We start from the raw sequence: 18,629 nt of genomic DNA, 5'->3' as shown, positions 1-18,629 counted from the left end.
AGTTATCTCACCCCCTCACTTTATTTCCCATTACAGATACATTAGAGGGATTATTGGAGTAGAGATTTTTGGGAGACAGCAGTTACGAATTATTTTGTGGAATTGAGGATTTTATTATTATTTTATGGCATTAAACATTGTATTGGAGAATTATTTTTGAGGATTTTTTGTATTTGGTGAGTTAGAGTTATGATTTTTGTGATGAGATTTAAGATTGCTGGTTTCTTTTATTTAATATTTTTATGGATTATTTAGATTAAATAGACTTTTATTGCTTATGATTTTAGAGCGTTACAAGAGCACTTGTTTTGAGGGCCACGAAACCTTCAAATGCCCTCAAAATTTCATTTTCGACGGTATAAGTTTCAAAGGTTATCAAGGTTCAATTGGACTCTTAAAATAATTTTTCTCAAGGGTTTTTAATACTTTTTTCAAGGGTCAATTCTCAAGGGTTTTTAATACTTGGTTTTGACCCTTGAAAAAAGTCAGATTTGTTATAGTGTGGTATTATTCGAGTTAGGTCAGCAAATTTTTATTTGTTTTGTCATGTCTAGGTGTATCACACCAGTGTAACTACTTGCTCACATGTGGGCAGCAAACTGGACACACCATGTGAAAAAGTGATTATATACATTTGAAGTAACAAATACCTTCTCTTTCATTAGGCTCTAGTGATTTACATGGATATTGTTAGATAGATAAAATGTTACATTTAGGGATTTGGATCTAACGTGTAATTGCAATTTCATGTGAGAGGAAAAAAAATTAAAAAATTAAAAAACGATAAAAGATTTTTTTTTTTTTTTTAAAAAAAAAAAATTCAATGACTTATATTAAAATTTAACTTTTCAATAAGGTATATGTTAAAATATTAAAATATTACATATACCTTAATTTTTTTTTTTTTAAAAAAAAAGGTATATGTTAGTCTATAGCCTACACAATAGGGTAACTCAGTACAAAATAGGGATTACCTACCGATTCATTTCGTCTCAAATCTCTATCCAACCCTCTATCAACCAAAAAAAAAATCTATCCAACCCCACCTTATCTCCAAGCAATCTCTAATGATCCAATCGGATGGCTCCATGTTGTTAGCTATTCTTGTGTCTGTCCTCCCTAACCTTCCTCTCTCCCTTTGACACCAAGAAAAACGTGATCTTTTTGGGGTCACTAGATTTTTTGGATCGAAGACTGTAATTAGTCATAGTTTTGAGGGCAATGAGAACAATGACTTAAGAAGAGCACTGGAGTGCGCTATTTAAGCAGCTTAGCAGGGCATTCAAAGCAAAAAAAAGAAGGAAAAAAAAAAAAATTGGCATTCAAACATTAATTGTTTAGCAATCTTTAAACAAGCAAGGGGATGGAGGTGTCCTCAATGCCAACGAAGGACGGTTCCATTGCTGAATGGGACTATGATTCCATCCTAACAAAATTGCGAGATACAGAATGTTCTCTTCTCCTTGAAAGATTCTTCGACTCAAATACACTTCTTCATGTTGCAGCAAGCTTAGGCCATGATCAGACCGTAGAAGCGATCCTCTCGAAACAACAGTGCCAGCAACAACTTTTAACGGCAACGAACTCCAATGGCGACCTTCCTCTTCATGTAGCTGCAAATGCTGGGCATCTGTCCATAGTTCAACAATTGGTCGAGCCTTCTCACCAGTGTCAAGAACTTTTAATGGCAAAAAACTCCAATGGCGACCATCCTGTTCATGTAGCTGCAAATGCTGGGCATCTGTCTGTAGTTCAATATTTGTTCTCATTTTCTTACGAGTACCAAGAACAATTAAAGTCAGAGAACTCAGAATCCTGTGACGACCCTGGTTCAGTTGAGTCCAATATACAGCAGCAGCTAAATGATTTAACTTCTAAACTACTAAGGGAGAAAAATAATGAGGGGAATACTCCTCTGCATCTGGCCTTGATAAACAAATATGAAGAGATGGACGTGAAATGCAAGTACAACGAGGTGGCAGAGTTTTTAATTAAGGAAGATCCAAGTGTGTGCAATTATAGGAATAAAGCAAGCAAAAATCCTCGACGTTTGGCAAAAGAAGCTAAAGATGAGGACATTTCGAAGCTCATATCTGGTAAGTCACCACCCAGATATGCAGGGCACGCTGACATTTTGTCTTTAACATACAAAACGGTCAAAATTTCCTACTTCACTTAGCCAAACGCTAAAAAAATTTCAATTTTCACTGTGTCTAATATTATTTACTGGGTGAAAACTTCATGATTATTTAGTTATCTTATTTTATTAGCTGAATTAATGGAATGTGCAATACAATGAAATTTCCTCTCTTGATTATAGATTTGGCACAGCTAAGACGTTAAAGGGAGTTCGCCACAACTGCAAGTCAAAAAATAGAGCAAGATCTAGAACATTCTGCTCTCTCTCTCTCTGTGACAAAACTCCCGGTATGGCAATCGAAGCACAACGGACATTTTTGGTCTTTAATACGCAAAACGGACATAATTTCCTACTTCACTTTAGCCAAACGCTAAACACAATTTCAATTTTCACTGTCTTATATTATATACTGGGTAAAAACTTCATGATTAAGTTATCTTATTTTTTTAGCTGAATGAATGGTATGTGCAATAAAATAGAATTTCATCTCTTGATTACATATTTTGTGCCAGAAAGTACGATTCGGCTACAAACGCTATCCTCCGCTTCCAGTGCTCCTGAAATGATCACACAGCGTAGGCCCATAGGTAAGCCGCCAAAGATAGTTCCCAGCAAACGCAAGTCAAAAGACAAAGTTACAAGCATGGATGGTGAATTGTACAAGGCTGTAAAGTGTCGGGATATTAATTTTATCCGAACGCAAAATCCAGAACATTCTGCTCTCTCTGACAGAACCCCTGAACTAAATACAATCCTTCATCTTGCTGCTGCAAGCTCAGGTGATCATCGATTTGTAGAATCGATCCTGAAGATCCCGCCGTGCCAAAAATTTGTCACGGAAAAGAACTCCAATGGCGACCTTCCTCTTCATGTAGCTGCAAGTGCTGGGAATATACATATGGTGGAACATTTAGTCAAGTGGTCTGACGAGCACTTGAAAGATCCCTCTAATTGTGTACCACTAGTGGAGAAAAATATGGAGGAGAATACTCCTTTGCACCTAGCGTTGATAAAAAAGGTGGCCAAGTTCTTGGTTGAGAAATGTCCAGAAGTGTCCTTTTATCCAAATAAGGAACGCAAGTCTCCTCTCTATTTGGCGGCAGAAGGAGGAGATAAGGAACTCGTGAAGCACATGATAACTACAAACCGCCTGGCACATGGCAAATCAATTGTGCACGCTGCCCTTTATTATCTCACGACAATTGACCTGCCATATGGCAGGTCAATTGTTCACACCGCCATTTATGGTTCCTTTACTGCGAGGAAACTTAGGTGTCTCAACACACATGCTGCTTCTTTTCTTTGCCCTTCAATGTGTCTCAATACAAATACAGGTATACATTGATTAGTTCATTTGAGTGCTAACATTTAATGTCTGTTCGATTAAGTGGATTTTAGGCAAAATGAAGAGAAATAGAGAAAGGAAAGAAATTTATTGGAGTGTTTGTTTTGGTGGATTTGTAGAAGGAAAACTGATGGGACCAGGTGATTTCTTCCCAGGTCTATCAAAATATATATATATATATTTTTTTTAATTGAGGAGAAAATTGGAGAAAAAAATCAAGAAAAAGAAATTTACCAAAAAACTAAGTTTGTCCATTTCTACTTTTTTTCTTAGACCACTTTTTTTTTTTTTTTTTTTTTTTCTATTATACAGTTATACTATTTGTTTCATTTTTTGTTGTTGTTGTTGTTGTTGTTTTCTTCTTTTAGTTTTTCTTTTCTTTTCTTTTTTGTACTCATACCTTTTTATTTTTTGTGCTTATATGTTTTGGATCCTTTGGGTTGTGCTCTTGAAAAAAGAAATGAAAAAAAATAAATTTTGAAGGGTCCATACACATTTTTTTTAATAAAAAAATGTGTTATATTTTGTTTTATTTAATAGAGACATACTTGTAAATTTATACTAATTTTATTTTTTATCATCTTATTTTTCTTCTCAACCAAATAAATGTATTTTTCTTTTCTCTACTTTTCCATCATCCCAACTAACTATATATGGGAGAAAACTAAATTTTTTCTATACTCCCACTTTTCTATCATTTCAAAATTTTCTATTTTCTCACTTTTTCATTCCTTTAACCAAATGGCCCTTATAGTTCCTTTAAAACAAGAAAAATAGACAATTATCAATTTCAGGGTCTCAATACGCATATTTTTCTTTTCCCCTTGTATGTTTTTAACCAATTGTTCACACTACAGTTATGGTCCTTCTTTGCCAAGCGGAAAATATGTAATTTTCTATTTCAGGGTGTCTCAATATACGTGTTTTTTTTTCCCCCTCAATGTGTCTCAATTCTCAATACATATAATCACATACAGGTAAACATTGATTAGATTATTATTATTATTATTATTATTTCCAAGTTCAGTTGTGTGTGTTTTTATGAGCCTACTTTGTGTGATGCACACTTGTGTGGCACCCATGATCATCCCTGCCCTCACTCTAATTCTGAAAGGATCACAAAAGTTGAAGCCTGAGGGATTGGGCCTAGTTATGTTATATTAAATTCCAAACTCCTTTATTTTTTTCTATAATAGGCTTTCAATCACACGTGTATATCTAATAATCTCTTTTTCACACGTATGTATATATATATATATATATATATATATAAATGACCACAAGTTATTACACACCGTTGTCACAGCTCTGTAGTGTGATTAATTGTAAGTGGTGGATGCAAAATTGTCTTCATATAAAAGTGGCAAATAGCTAGTCACATGTTGTGGTACTAGAATTATTGTTGAGTCCTTGCCTCTCTTTGGGTCTTGAGACCCCTCTTTGTGGACCATGAAAATATCTTCCCCTAAACCATGAAGATGAAGTAATCACTACTACAAAAAAAACCTATTGGAAGGAAATTAATTAATGTTGTCTCCACATCCCTCTGTTCCAATTTCAGATCTTTGATGTTGTAGGATACTACGATCCCAGTTTGCAAAATCGATCTGGATCATTGTAAAGACGCTCACCTAATAGAGTTAGAGTGGAATTGCGCTCCCAATCTTAGGATCGTAGTCTGAAGGCGATTCTTATAATACAATATGTCAAATCAACAAATACATATATATATATATATATATATTTGTTTGTTTCAACACTGTGTTCATAGCTCATTGTTGACTGATTATACTTTATTTCAATTGTTATTAATGTTTGTGTACCAGATATCCTAGATACTGTTTTGAAAAGCCTACCAGATGATATCCTCAAAGAGAAAGACGATAAAGGCATGACTCCTCTTTTCTATGCTGCATCAATAGGTTATCTTGACGGTGTTGAAATATTACTAGAAAAACCTACATGTTGTGCATATGAGAGAGATACGGATGGCTATTATCCCATTCATATAGCGTCCAAGAAAGGTCATATTCAGGTAATTAAAAAGTTTCTTGATAAATATCCAGATATGATTGAGTTGCTCAATGAAGAGGGCCAAAACATTTTGCACGTAGCTGCTATGTATGGGAAAGTCAAAGTGGTAACTTATATGCTGAAAAGACATGATCTTAATGTTGAAATGCTTATCAATAATAAAGACCAAAATGGAAACACGCCTTTACATTTGGCCACCATGGAAGGGCATCCTAGGGTTGTTTGGCATTTGACAGGGGACAAAAGAGTTGATTTAAAGGCTTTGAATAAAGAAGGCAAGAGAGCGCTTGACATTGCATTGAATGACAGTAAGGAAGATCCTCATTTGGAGAGGTATGTGAACATTAAAAGGTTGACACAATTGAAAAATCTTTTATCAATTTGATTTAAACCTCTTTTGTAGTAGAAAATTTTGTTCCAGAGGCAGACACTACACATGTCATAGTTATATATGTATGACATCACCACTATATATATATAGTAATAAATTATTGTTTAATTAATATTTTGAAATTCTTCCACTCTATTAAAAGTTTTCTTTGATTTATAAATTATAATCATCTTAAATATTTTGCTAAGCGTACGGGTAGTATGGATAGTCTATTGTAGACTGCAGGCCCGTGTGCATTTGACAGTGACATATTGTTCAAAGCTCATCGTTGACTGATTAAAAAAAATTTTCTCCTTTACCATGCAGCAATTGACATGGGAAGCCTTGAGATATGTTAGTGGCCCAACGGAGACCCCGCAAAGTCCAAAGGTTGGAAAGACACTAAGCGCAGACAAATACAAGGAAAGGACTGAAACTCTCTCGTTGGTCGCAACCCTTGTGGCCACTGTAACTTTTGCTGCGGCTTTCACCATGCCAGGTGGCTACAACGGCCCCGGAGGAATGGCAACTTTCCTAGAAAAGCCCATGTTCCAAGCATTCGTAATTAGCAACACCGTAGCTATGTATAGCGCCATTACTGCTGTTATTGCTCTCATTTGGGCCCATTTAGGTGGTCTTAAGCTGTTCATTGCTGCGTATAAGTTTAGCTTGCCAATATTGGGACTAGCTATAACAATGGCCTCCTTAGCATTCATGGCAGGTAATTATCTAGTATTGAGAGACCTCAATTGGCTTGCCTATCTAGTTTTGAGCATTGGCTCATTTTTCTACTTCACTCTCTCGACAATATTTTTTCTACTTTTTTTCCCAAATTCCTCGCCCAATCCTATCATTCGTTACCTTCTCCGCTACCCATTTTACCTTCTGATTATGGTTACTAGCTAGATGTGACACTGATGATAGGGAAGGAGAGTAGTCTCCTCTACATATGTTGTCTGTATACGGACTTGACATTGGACATGCTTGCAGAGATGGAGAACATTAATTTATTTAAGTTGGTCGTTATTTTAATCTCTTAAAATTTGCATAAACTCTTTAAATAAAGATATTCAAATATCATGTCTAAGGAGGTTGGGTTTCCTCCAAAAGCCCAGTATTGTATTTTCCTGAAATTCTATTGTTGCTCTTATATACAACTATAGTGTATTTAGTCTGCCATTGTCATACTGTTTGGCACATTGATTTGACGTATGTTTTGGTTACAAATGTTAAGGACCGACTATATTAACAACTTTATTGATGTTGTACTTTATGGTTACTGTAAGGAAATTTAGAATCTTGGTTGAAAATACATCAATATTAATCAACTTGTTAAATTAATCAGTTATATGAACTCAGAATGATTTTTAGGTTAATTCCCACGAAGCAACTGCCATATGAAAAATAATAAGAAGAAAGGAAAAAAAAAAAAAAAAGAAACCCAGTGAAGATGACCGAATCCAGTGAAAAAAAAAAAAAAAAAAAAAAAAAAAAAAAACCCAGTGAAGACCGAAACAGTGAAAGAAGAAGAAGAAGGAAAAAAAACCCAGTGAAGAGCGAACCAATGAGAAAGAAGAAGGAAAAAATGTCTGTTGGTAAAAAGGTGCGGCTGAGTGGGTCCCTCAGGTGTGTTTAATTATAAAAATGTCATTGAGTTATGAGTTATGGAAACTGAAAACAGCCAAAAGGTGTTTTTAGTTTCCATAACTCATAACTCAAAAATCAGAGAATTGAGTGATGGAAACAAAAAATTGGAAACTGAGTTATGACTTGCTAAACAAATTTGTTTTTGAGAATTGAGATGGGTCCCATCATTTTTGAGAATTGATATATGAAAATTGAGAATTGAGTGATGAGAATTGGTGAACCAAACGGCCCCTAGCCTTTTGAACATCAACAAAAATGCACCGGATACAAAATCCTGATTTGAAAAGTTTCAGCTCTATGACATATAAGTTTGTAGTCAAAAACAATTTTAAGCTATGCGTTGGAGCAAATTAAAAAGCTTTGAAAATTACCGGTAAAAGAAAACCAAAGCTATTATTAGAGACACTATTATATCGATTGAATTTTAAATGTATAAAACCGATTTCATCATTTGACTTGAATGACCATTTAATCAAAATTATGATTTTTGTAAAAATATTTCAACATAGTGTAAAAGTAAAACCATTAACCACCGCACACCTTTAGTGCAGTGGTCACTCTACAAGTATAAATACTTGTGGGGTGTGGGGGTTAAGGGCCGGATTCAAGTCTCCAAGAAGGAGCTTCACACACATATACACTTAGATTAAGTTAGAGTAGAAATTCTATCTTCTATAAAAAAAAAAAGAAAAAAAAGAAAACCATTATACTTATATTTGTTCTTTATTCTTTCTTCCTTAAGCACAAATCCGATAGTCATGGTGGTTAACAATACCTTTTGAGAAACTTTGAAGTTTAAATAAAACATTTTAAAAGTTTGAGGTTTAAACATAGCGAAAGTTTAAAGTATCTAAAAAAAAAGACAAGAAAAAAGAAGTGTAATTTTTGAGTGACAGCTAAAACTAGTCATTCAAAAGTCAATACATAAAACATAATTATAATACCCTTAATTTTCAGATGTTACTTAGGACAATATGAGTATGAGATTCAAAGTGGCACGCACAAACAGAGAAATCACTAAAAATGTGTGATGGTTATACTTATCCTTTACTCACGTGGAAAGTGTTTGTATAAGTAACACACACTTGAATAGAGAGTATAAATTGGTGTGATTGCCAAAGTGAAAAGCTTGTGATTGTGATTGTGATTGTGATTTTGATTGTTATTGTAATTTGTAAGTGCTCCCTGATAATTTTTATTTTATTTTTGCTGTTTAATATGATGGTGTTTTTGTTCTACATATCGTGAGTTTATGACTATATATGTTATTTCATCTTCAGGTTTTTTTGCGATTCTTGCTAAAGAGTGTAGAATACCAGTGCAGTTTTAGCGCTTTTTGGTTGTGGGCAAATCGCCAAAATCATACATATCTTCATTAACACCTATGGAGGTAACCCAATCTGTAAATACCTTTTGCTTCCTGATGTTTCTTTGTTTGCTTGGATTTGTTACATTGATATGACATTGCTCTGCATTTTATTAACCAAGTCTGGTTCTATTCACTGGTCTTATCTTACAATTTTTATTTATTTTAGGACCTGTGTCTTTAAGTTTGAGCAGTACCTTTCTTGGAAAATATGTGTGGTTGTTTATTTCGGTATATAATCCAAACAAAATCAAAGAAATAGAGAGAGTATTAGTTTTTTTTTTTTTTTTTTTTTTTGGGTGGATAGAACTTTGAATGAATGGTGAAGAGGGTGGAAAGGAAGTAATAAAAAAAAAATTATATGGAAAATAAGATAGAAAGTGAAAGGTTAAAGGGAGATAGAAGGTTGAATAAAGTGAAATGCTATAATTTAAGAAGAGATAAAGGAGAAAATTTAATAATGTGCATAATAAGATTGGAATGTAAAATTTAAGAAAGTCCTAAATTTCGTCAAAAGTACGAGTTTTGTAAACTGAGTACAACCTTTTAACTGTGAATGAAATTAAAAAGTTCAACAAAGTGAAAATTGCAAAAAAAAAGAAAAGAAAAGGAAAGGATGTTGACCCAATGCAAAATTTATTGCAAGGCTTCCATTATTGAATACTAATATAGATAAAAAGAAATTCAGCAAAAAAAAAAAAAAAAAAAAAAAAAAAAAAAAAAAAAAAGGGGGCAGGGGCAGGGGTGACCGATGCATTTTAGGAGGCCTAACGCAAAAAAAAATTAGTGGGCTTTTTTCACTAAATATTAATTAAATACTATTTATTTGACTTTTTATCTTATATAAAATTCTGTATTAAGACCATTCTTGTTTTTTAAGATGTAAAATTGTTAATTAAGTTTTATTTACATCTCATTCACAAGTTGTTTGGAAAGAATTTCAATGATTATTTGGCATACACATAATTTTTTTTAAAAAAAGTGAAATAGTTTATAATTTCATCAATTGTGTTGGATTTCTATTGGATCAATATTCTGGGGCCTTCTTGGAGGTGGGAAAAAAAAAAGAGCAAGATTCACCTATTTTTTTCTTTAAAAAAAATTATCATTTTACAATATTAAGACATTTTTTAACAATTTTTGGGGCCTTCAAACCCTTTAATATATATATATATATATATATATATATATATACATACACAAATGGGGCCATAGGCCTAGCCTTGAGCCAGATGGTCCATGAATGGCATGCCTTGGACATTGGCCCAAGGTTTGAAGCCAGTCCTTACTTTGTGGTGTAACTGACATCGACTTTGTGTATTTTCTTTGAGTCTCACCTCTTTGTGGAAGCCTCAGGTGCTCAAAGTCCTCTTCTAAACACTGTAATCTCCACTGCCATCTAATCTTGTAGTCTTATATGTTTGACTGCATGACTCACCACTTTAAACTATGCTCTATTGATAATTCTTGTGTGGAGGTTTATAATAGCAGTGTCTAAATTTGAATGCTTCCTATCAGAATGTTAATTTACAAAAACATTATTTTTTTCAATTTACTTATCATAGTTAATATAATTTTTTTTTCATTCTCAAAAAAAAAAAAAAAAAAAAAGGTTAATATAATTTTTAATTGTACCTCTCCTTGCTTCAATCTATCAACATGGTAAAGCAGCAAAGGACATTGCTAGTCATGCATGGTTGATATATTTTAGGTTGTTCATTTTCGAGCTCTGGATGAGCCGACAAAGGATGATTTCTGTCTGGAGCTGTGAGTCAGTTAATTGGTTTAAGTAGTAGAACTCTTTTATTTTATATTACTGTGAGTTTTTTTTGTGCACTAGCTAGTATGTTTATGAGCTAAAAGCTGGTTATTGATTGCATTGTTATCTTCTACTGTTTTTAAATACAAATTTTGAAGGTCAAAACTTCATAGTTATGATGAAGTTGTAGAAAGAGTGGCAGAGCAACTTGGTTTGGACGATCCATCCAAAATCAGGCTTACCTCTCAAAACTGTTACTCACAAAAACCCAAACCCCAACCTATTAGGTACCAAGGGGCAGAGAATTGTCTGATATGTTAGTCCATTATGATCAGGTAACTGTTGCTTGGCCCTAAGTAGTGCAGACTGCTAAAATGTAAAACAGCTAACCCTCTTTTTCTTTTTTGCATTTTGTGGCAGACTTCGGATATATTGTACTATGAAGTATTAGACATCCCTCTACCAGAATTACAAGGTTCGAAAACTCTGAAAGTAGCATTTCATCATGCTACCAAGGATGAAGTGAGTAAACTAATCAAATTTATACAAACTGACACTTTTATAGTTTATTCATGCTAAAACATTTGGTCCACTTGTATCTAGGTGGTGGTTCGTAGTATAACACTGCCAAAACGGAGCACAGTAGGAGATGTAATTAATGATCTTAAAACAAAGGTAAATTTGGGCCTGTTCAGCATTTTTACTAACACTTGCATTGAGTTATAATAATTGGATAAATACAATTTTATCTCCTTAGTGGCTTTCTGCATGAAGTATTTTTTTTTTCCTATTTTTTTTGTTTATACTTTGTTTGATGCGCTTTGAAACAGGTCGAGTTGTCTCATCCTAATGCAGAACTTAGGTTGCTCGAAGTTTTCAATCACAAGATCTACAGGGTGTGAGCCTCATATTTGCCTTCTGTTACTAATCTTACTATTATTCTTCTGAACTACAAAATTTTCATATAAAGAGAAAGAATTCTATGAATCTATCCTTTTGATGTGGCAAAGATTATTCACATGGGATGTTTTTGGAACAACTGCGTTTTCACCCAAAGTATAATGGTTCTGTCAGATCTAATAAGCTTTGTCCGTTAAGTGAGCTGGTAGCGAAAAAGTACTTATGTAATTTAAGGCTTCCATTAATAAATTTTTTCTGTAGCTGTTGTAACTGTTCTTAGCTATCAGATAACTTGTACATGTAATCACATTTATTAGTTCTCATTTATTGATAGCCCTTTGATCCTGCCATCACATATATGCAGATTTTCCCCCTTAGCGAAAAGATTGAGAACATAAATGATCATTACTGGACAATACGGGCAGAGGAGGTTGCTCTCTCTCTCTCTCTGATGATCAAATGACATGACAAGGGAGTAATGGTTTAGAAGTAATATTATTTCTATATTCTGATTTGTTTATAATGCTGGATTTCCCTTGTTTTCAAATGTTTTAGATCCCAGAAGAAGAGAAAAATCTCGGTCCTGATGATCGCCTAATACATGTGTACCATTTCATAAAAGACACAGCTCAGAACCCTATGGTAACAAGCTCTGCAACTAATTTATTTGAAGTCATAATTCCATGTTTCAATATTTGCTTGTATTTCATGATAACAAGTATCTTCAGAGGATTTTAAATTCCTTCTGTATTATACAAAAAATTGAGAACTTTGGGGAACCCTTTTTCATGGTCATGCATGAGGGTGAGACTTTGGCTGTAATTAAAGTACGAATACAGAAGAAATTACAGGTTCCACATGAGGAGTTTGCCAAGGTATATCTTACCTCTTACCATTATGCCTTGTTCTACTCATATTTCTGCTAAGTAACTTGGTTAGGTAGATAAGTTAATGCTTGATACTAATAGTTAGTCATGTATTAAGTTTGTACTTAATTTTTCTACTAAATGTGTTGCATTAAATCAATATGTTTGAAATCATTTAATCAATACATAACTATTATCACTCTGTTTTTCATTTGGCCAGTGGAAGTTTGCATTTCTTTTTCAAGGTCGTCCAGAGTACCTTCAGGACTCCGACATTGTCTCCGGTCATTTTCAGGTTTGCTCATGGAAATGTCTTACTGTTTTCTATATTTCTGAGATTGTTCTCACATTTTTCTTCAATGTTTTCTTGTTCACCTCCCCATAGGGTGATGGTCCTTGGCAAGAGTATCTTGGATTGGAGCACTCTGACAATGCTCATATATAGAGCTTATACAGCTAATCAGGTAAACTTCCCTCTTCCCAAGAACATATAGGAAATAAAAGTATTAGATTTTAATGAAATGTCTACACTGAGAAATTGGGAGACATGCAGGATACTTGTGTCTCCAAGTTTCTGATTCTTGTGTGTTATTTGCATGAAGGGTTTATTATTCTGCTGAAGTTGCTAGTTGGAGCATGACAATGGAAAAGCAGTGAAGGCAACTCTGATTAGGAATCAAGTGAAGTTAGCATTGAGATGTGTACTTGGGGACATGTCCAATTCTAAAGTTCCTGCGGTGTAGTTAAGTCAATTTGGCCTGGTTTTAGGCTGCCTTTTGTTTAAAATATGGTGTAATTCAAATTTAACTATTCTTGAACAAAACTTACATCATCTTGTAAGAATTTTAGTTTGTGCATTTAAAATCTTGAGAGTTGGTAATTCTCAACAAAAACTCAGACTTGATTTGATCTTTAGTGGATTTGACTTCTTATACACCGATATTGTTAAAATCCCTTGAATTTCAGAAGATCTTGATCTCCCTCCTCAAAGCTTCCTAGTAGTGGTTATGCTATAAATTTTCCCAAGTCGAAACTAAAATATCCACCTTGAGAAAGGGATAATAGTATCATGAACTCTTTCCAATCTCATTTTTCTTATGGAAACCTCACTTTGTCTAAAGACTCTTGTCCAACTTTTTGACAGACCCAATTATGCTTCCACACCTTTATACCCAATTTGATTAAATTTATAGATACTGTTTAGTGATTAGCAAGAAATCGTTGTAACTATGACAAAGGGCAAGGTTCCTATAGTTCTCAATGTGGCTTAATTTTTGCCACAAATGTGCTTCAAACATTATGCTAAGGTGCACATTTTATTTTTTTATCGACCTAAATATTAAGGCTAACTTTATGAGATTAATATTATATTATAAAAAAGAAAGATTATATTATAAAAGAAATCTTGTAAATCATCACAATCTTTAATATATATATATATATAGAGAGAGAGAGAGAGAGGCATAGTCCGAAGGGTCCTACCTTAGGGAATAAGCCACAAATACATAATCCATTGGCAAAAATCGAATATTAAATAATCCAGATAAACATTTAGTGGGATATCAAATCCATAATATCTTGATCTACAACTCATCCCTTGAATGTTGATTCATCCTAGAATTTCAAAAGATCTTGATCTCCCTCCTCAAAGCTTCCTGGTAGTGGTTATGCTACAAATTTTCCCAAGTCGAAACTAAAGTATCTGCTTTGAGAAAGAGATAACAGTATCATGAACTCTTCCAATCTCATTTTTCTCATGGAGACCTCACTTGTGTCTAAAGACTTGTCCAACTTTTTGACAGACCCAATAAGAATTGAGTCCCTTCAAGGACATCTGATAAAATTGGAACGATACAATAAGAATTGAACTAGTATATTATGTTTTCACACTTTTATACCCAATTTGATTAAATTTATAGGTACTGTTTAGTGATTAACAAGAAATCATTGTAACTATGACAAAGGACAAGGTTCCTATAGTTCTCAATGTGGCTTAATTTTTGCCACAAATGTGCTTCAAACATTATGCTAAGGTGCACATTTTATTTTTGTACCGACCTAAATAAGCTATCCTTATGAGAGCAAGATTATATTACAAAAAAAATCTTGTAAATCATCACAATCTCTAATATATATATATATATAGAGAGAGAGAGAGAGAGAGAGGCATGGTCTGAAGTGTCCTACCTTGAGGAATAAGTCACAAATACATAATCCATCCGCAAAAATCGAATATTAAATTATCCAGATAAACACTTAGTGAGATATTGAATTCATAATACCTAGATTTACAACTCATCCTAGGTCTTCCAAGTCCCATCATTGAGCTGCATCGTGTCATCACAATCTCTAATGTTAGATGTACAAATTAAAAATTAAAAAAGAAAAAGAAGAGAAAATCATGTCATCAATGACTTGACATCATGTAAAGCACATTTCAAAAGTTCAATCCTCAATGAGCCTAATATTGTATAAAGTTCTAAACCCTGTAGTACCAAAATGACCATTTTCCAAATTCGTGTTCAAATCTCAAATGTATCTGAGGAGCTCAGCTGACAGTGTTTTCAGCTCTGAAAATTGAAAACCAAACTCTCCCGTTTCTTTTTTATTTTTTCCTTTTTTTTTTTTTTGATACTTTCTTGTATGTAGCATGGTATGTACACAAAAATATTCCTCAGAAATAAGTGAGTCACGATGACGTGTCTCTCTGAGACCGACTTCTCCAAAACCCACCCGAACCGAACCGGTCCCACATTTCCTTCTCCCAATCAACGGCCTCCGTTCCATCACCGCCGTCACGCTTCTTCTCATCACCACCGTTCATCATCAACTGATTATGACGATCATACTGATCCTCAAGACTGAGCTTCTTCACCTCAGCCACTAAGCCCAATTTGGAGGGCCCATTATCAACGCCATGCACCATCGAACTCTCTCTATCGTTGTTGTGCATAATGAAAGCCTTCTTCTTCGTCTTCAATAAACGGCGTCGTTTCCAAGCCTTCTTGCAAAGACGGGCGGGGACCTTATAGACGGCGAGGATCACAAGGTTCACGAGGCTGCACGGACAGCAGCAACATACGGCGGCGCACTCCGCCGCCGTTCCGCCTACCTCCTCCGCAATCCGCCGCCTCTCTTTCCCTTTCTCCGATAACAGTGGTTTCCCCCGATTAAACCCCGCCATCGCTCTCCTCTCCGTTCAATCGCACAGTCAACGACGATCCTTCTCTTCTTTCGAGTGCTTTCGGATTGACTGAAAAAACTTGAGGGAGAGCTGAATCAGAGAGAGAGAGAGAGAGAGACGGATCGGATTTTCTTTTAGAAAATCCGAGAAAACAATCGCCGGCGGATCATTTTCTCTGAATTCCTTCAATTCGAGGAAATTTTCTGAGACGTGATTGGATAGAGGGAAAAAAAAGAGAGAAAATATTGGGAATTTTCCGGGAAAGGAATTAGTGGTTGGGATTATGGGAAGTGAGGGAATTGGGTTGAGCAGCTAAGTGATTTTAAGAGAGAGAAAGAGAGAGAAGGCGACAGCGGAGGAGTAGGAAAATAGAGAAACGTGTATTTAATTTTGGTCCATTAGATTTTGATTGGAAGACATGGTAAGCGCAACAGATTTTTTCTTATTTATACTTGTTTGTTTGTAATGGTAAGCTACACGCACCACACGTTTTGATTTGAACGAAATTGACGTTAACTGCTGCCTACCTATACTAGGTTTCTTTCGTTCTCTATGTAAACAAATATAAACTTCTGTTTTGTTTGTTTGTTTGTTTGTTTACGTTAGTTTGGCCAAATAGATTCAAAAGGGAATATTATTGATAAAAGTAATACTCTTTTTTGGGGTATAATATAATTAATTATTATTACAGTATTATTTTATATGAAGTTGTATCTTTTGGTTTATGTTAAGGCTAATTCTATGTTAATAATAAAAAGTCTAATTCTAAGAGACTAGGAGTAGGGCTACACAAGTTATTTATCACAACTGGTGATTGTATTATATTATATATGGGTTCACCCTTGAAACTTGGTGAAAGTCAAATCAAATATAAGTTTACATCCATACAAGTTATGACAGGAACTCACATAAGATCAAACCCACATAATCACTACTTTAAACCGCTACTAATTATGAAATACAGGTAAAATCTCTTATCTTGGAATCAGATATTTGAATTATATAAATTTCTCCTCTGAAAAATCTAAAATTTAGATTTACTTATAATTATCAATACAACATCGATAATAACGGTCGCTACATCTTACTAAGCTTGTATGTTAATTTGCAAATTTTTATAGTCAATTTTGCAAAGATTTATCTATACCCTTAATTTTATGTTATATATGCATATCTTACTGACCTTTATAAGTCTCCTTTCTCTTTCTTCAGAAATTTCAATCATATCTCTATTTATTGCGTTGCATGATCCACTAACGAAAATCTAACATCATAATTGAAATTTCTATCATGAAACAAAAATTCATCTCATCTAAATTGATTAATGAAAAAAATCTTAAGCATTTTTTATCTATACTATTATTTAAGAGGCTTTCCCTGTTTGGATTCTTCAATTTTTATGCCTAAAATACCCTCATTATATCCGCTTACAAGTTTTCAACTAATCAATTAATGGAGATAAATATGTAAATTAAAACTCCTATACTTTAAGACCCATAAACTCACGTATGCTTTGCTAGTTTCTCTTATTCTTCTTCAGATTGAAAACATTCAGTTTAGCTCTACATCCTCTTCTTCTTCTACTTTCAAATTTGGTTTCTAAACAATTTAAACAGACTTTATCAAAGGCTCCAATAGCTTGTTAGGTTCTATCTTTTGCAATTTTCTCTTTCTTTTCTTTATCATTGACTTTTTTTGAGTTTTTACCTACGATGGATGAATGTGATTAGGGATTTAAGGGTGTTTGACGGTGGCTTATTACCCATGGCTGACTTTGAAATTTCAAATATAAGGGTTTGTGCTTGAACTGGTTCCTTGAAAAAGGATATTGGTAAGGACTCTTTTTTTTTTTGCCTAGAATTAAACACATAATCTTTTTTGAGTTATTTTATTTTATTTTATTTATTTATTAATTTTTTTAAAGGCCCTCACGTTGAAAAATTATAGATAGTTTTTATAATTGCCCGTGGATGGTTTATCAGTTTCTTAAGTTTATCAGTCATGTATTAAAACACAACTCTTCCTTTAATGAAGGACTGACCATTTTTTTATTTATTTTTTTTATTTTTAGCCCAAGTAATTTCGTGTAGATAGCTTCTTGGTGGAGTAGTTGTTCTTTTTTTTTTTTGACTTCTTTTTCTAGCCAATATGATTCCACGTGAATATGGACATTGGATATCCTCAATCCATGATAAACTTCTTTTGGACTTCTTTTTCCAATCAAACTAGGACTGAATAAGTATTTAACTTCTTATCTTTTGGATTTTTTTTAGAGGGTATTACACGCTACTTTATTTTCCAATATTCTAAAAACGTTTAACTTCTCATTCAAAATGTGTCGGTAATTGTTTTTTCTCTTTAACCCAATAACCTCATCTCTCATCTACTTTCCCATCATTGTTGATTAATTCAAATTTAATTTATAATACTTGGTTTATTTAAAATAATTATAATCTTATATTTAATCCTAATTCTTTTATCTCTTTCAGGTTGAGGTATGCACAAATTTATTGGATTGCATTGAGAAGACATTGGAATAGAATATTATTAGATAAGTTCGGGTAAGAGACTTCACAAAAATTACTGTATGATTTAAACCTCACATTAAGTGATTGTTATCTAAGAAATTGTTGTACAAAAATTTCTTTTGTAACAAAAACTATATTTATTATTTGTATAATTATATGTGAAATTCAATTTACATTTTTTTTTAATTATTAATTTACTACTCCACAGAAAATGTTACATATCTTTTTCTTAGTTTTAAAGGTAATTAATATATTTAAATTTAAACTATTTTTAGTTTTTTGTTATAGATGTGTAGTAAGTGGCTAATTTTTACCTTAAAAGGAAAAAAAAAATTGGTAGTTGCTAAATTTAAAATATAAGCTTTTTAAAAAAAAAAAAAAACTTTTTGTACTATATTTATCATTTGTATAATTATATTTGAAATTTAATTTACATTTTTTATAATTATTAATTTACTGATCCATCATAAACTGTTACGTACCTTTTCTC

General features: G+C 33.4%; 3 protein-coding genes across 5 annotated transcripts; 2 read left to right on the top strand and 1 right to left on the bottom strand.

The window, feature by feature from the left end:
• The first annotated feature begins 1,203 nt into the window (after window positions 1–1,203).
• Window positions 1,204–7,068, top strand: LOC115950356 (protein ACCELERATED CELL DEATH 6-like). The gene is made up of 5 exons (XM_031067564.1): window positions 1,204–2,121; window positions 2,321–2,427; window positions 2,653–3,474; window positions 5,312–5,856; window positions 6,217–7,068. Exons 1-5 carry the CDS (start codon window positions 1,364–1,366, stop codon window positions 6,793–6,795), a joined length of 2,811 nt encoding a protein of 936 aa, XP_030923424.1. The 5' UTR covers window positions 1,204–1,363; the 3' UTR covers window positions 6,796–7,068.
• A 1,592-nt stretch (window positions 7,069–8,660) lies between these two features.
• LOC115984776 (ubiquitin carboxyl-terminal hydrolase 12-like) lies at window positions 8,661–13,308 on the top strand. 3 transcript variants are annotated; one of them, XM_031107857.1, is made up of 13 exons: window positions 8,661–8,710; window positions 8,817–8,926; window positions 10,614–10,669; window positions 10,820–10,996; window positions 11,082–11,183; window positions 11,265–11,336; window positions 11,492–11,557; window positions 11,926–11,991; window positions 12,117–12,203; window positions 12,329–12,436; window positions 12,648–12,722; window positions 12,813–12,891; window positions 13,030–13,308. In XM_031107857.1, exons 4-12 carry the CDS (start codon window positions 10,976–10,978, stop codon window positions 12,870–12,872), a joined length of 657 nt encoding a protein of 218 aa, XP_030963717.1. In that variant the 5' UTR covers window positions 8,661–8,710; window positions 8,817–8,926; window positions 10,614–10,669; window positions 10,820–10,975; the 3' UTR covers window positions 12,873–12,891; window positions 13,030–13,308. The 3 variants fall into 3 exon arrangements, with proteins under 3 accessions (XP_030963717.1, XP_030963669.1, XP_030963756.1); XM_031107809.1 differs by lacking the exon at window positions 10,614–10,669; XM_031107896.1 differs by lacking the exon at window positions 10,614–10,669 and having other exon boundaries at window positions 8,662–8,710; window positions 12,365–12,436.
• Window positions 13,309–14,601: 1,293 nt separating this feature from the next.
• On the bottom strand, window positions 14,602–16,014 carry LOC115984691. The gene has a single exon (XM_031107733.1). The coding sequence runs from the start codon at window positions 15,609–15,611 to the stop codon at window positions 15,117–15,119; it is 495 nt and encodes a 164-aa protein (XP_030963593.1). The 5' UTR covers window positions 15,612–16,014; the 3' UTR covers window positions 14,602–15,116.
• Between the last annotated feature and the right edge of the window lie 2,615 nt (window positions 16,015–18,629).

The sequence above is a fragment of the Quercus lobata genome, chromosome 1 (genome assembly GCF_001633185.2).
Source record: "Quercus lobata isolate SW786 chromosome 1, ValleyOak3.0 Primary Assembly, whole genome shotgun sequence".
Taxonomy (NCBI): Eukaryota; Viridiplantae; Streptophyta; class Magnoliopsida; order Fagales; family Fagaceae; genus Quercus; species Quercus lobata.
The sequence above is the reverse complement of the archived record's forward strand: the minus strand, read 5'-3'. Positions and strand labels throughout refer to the sequence as shown.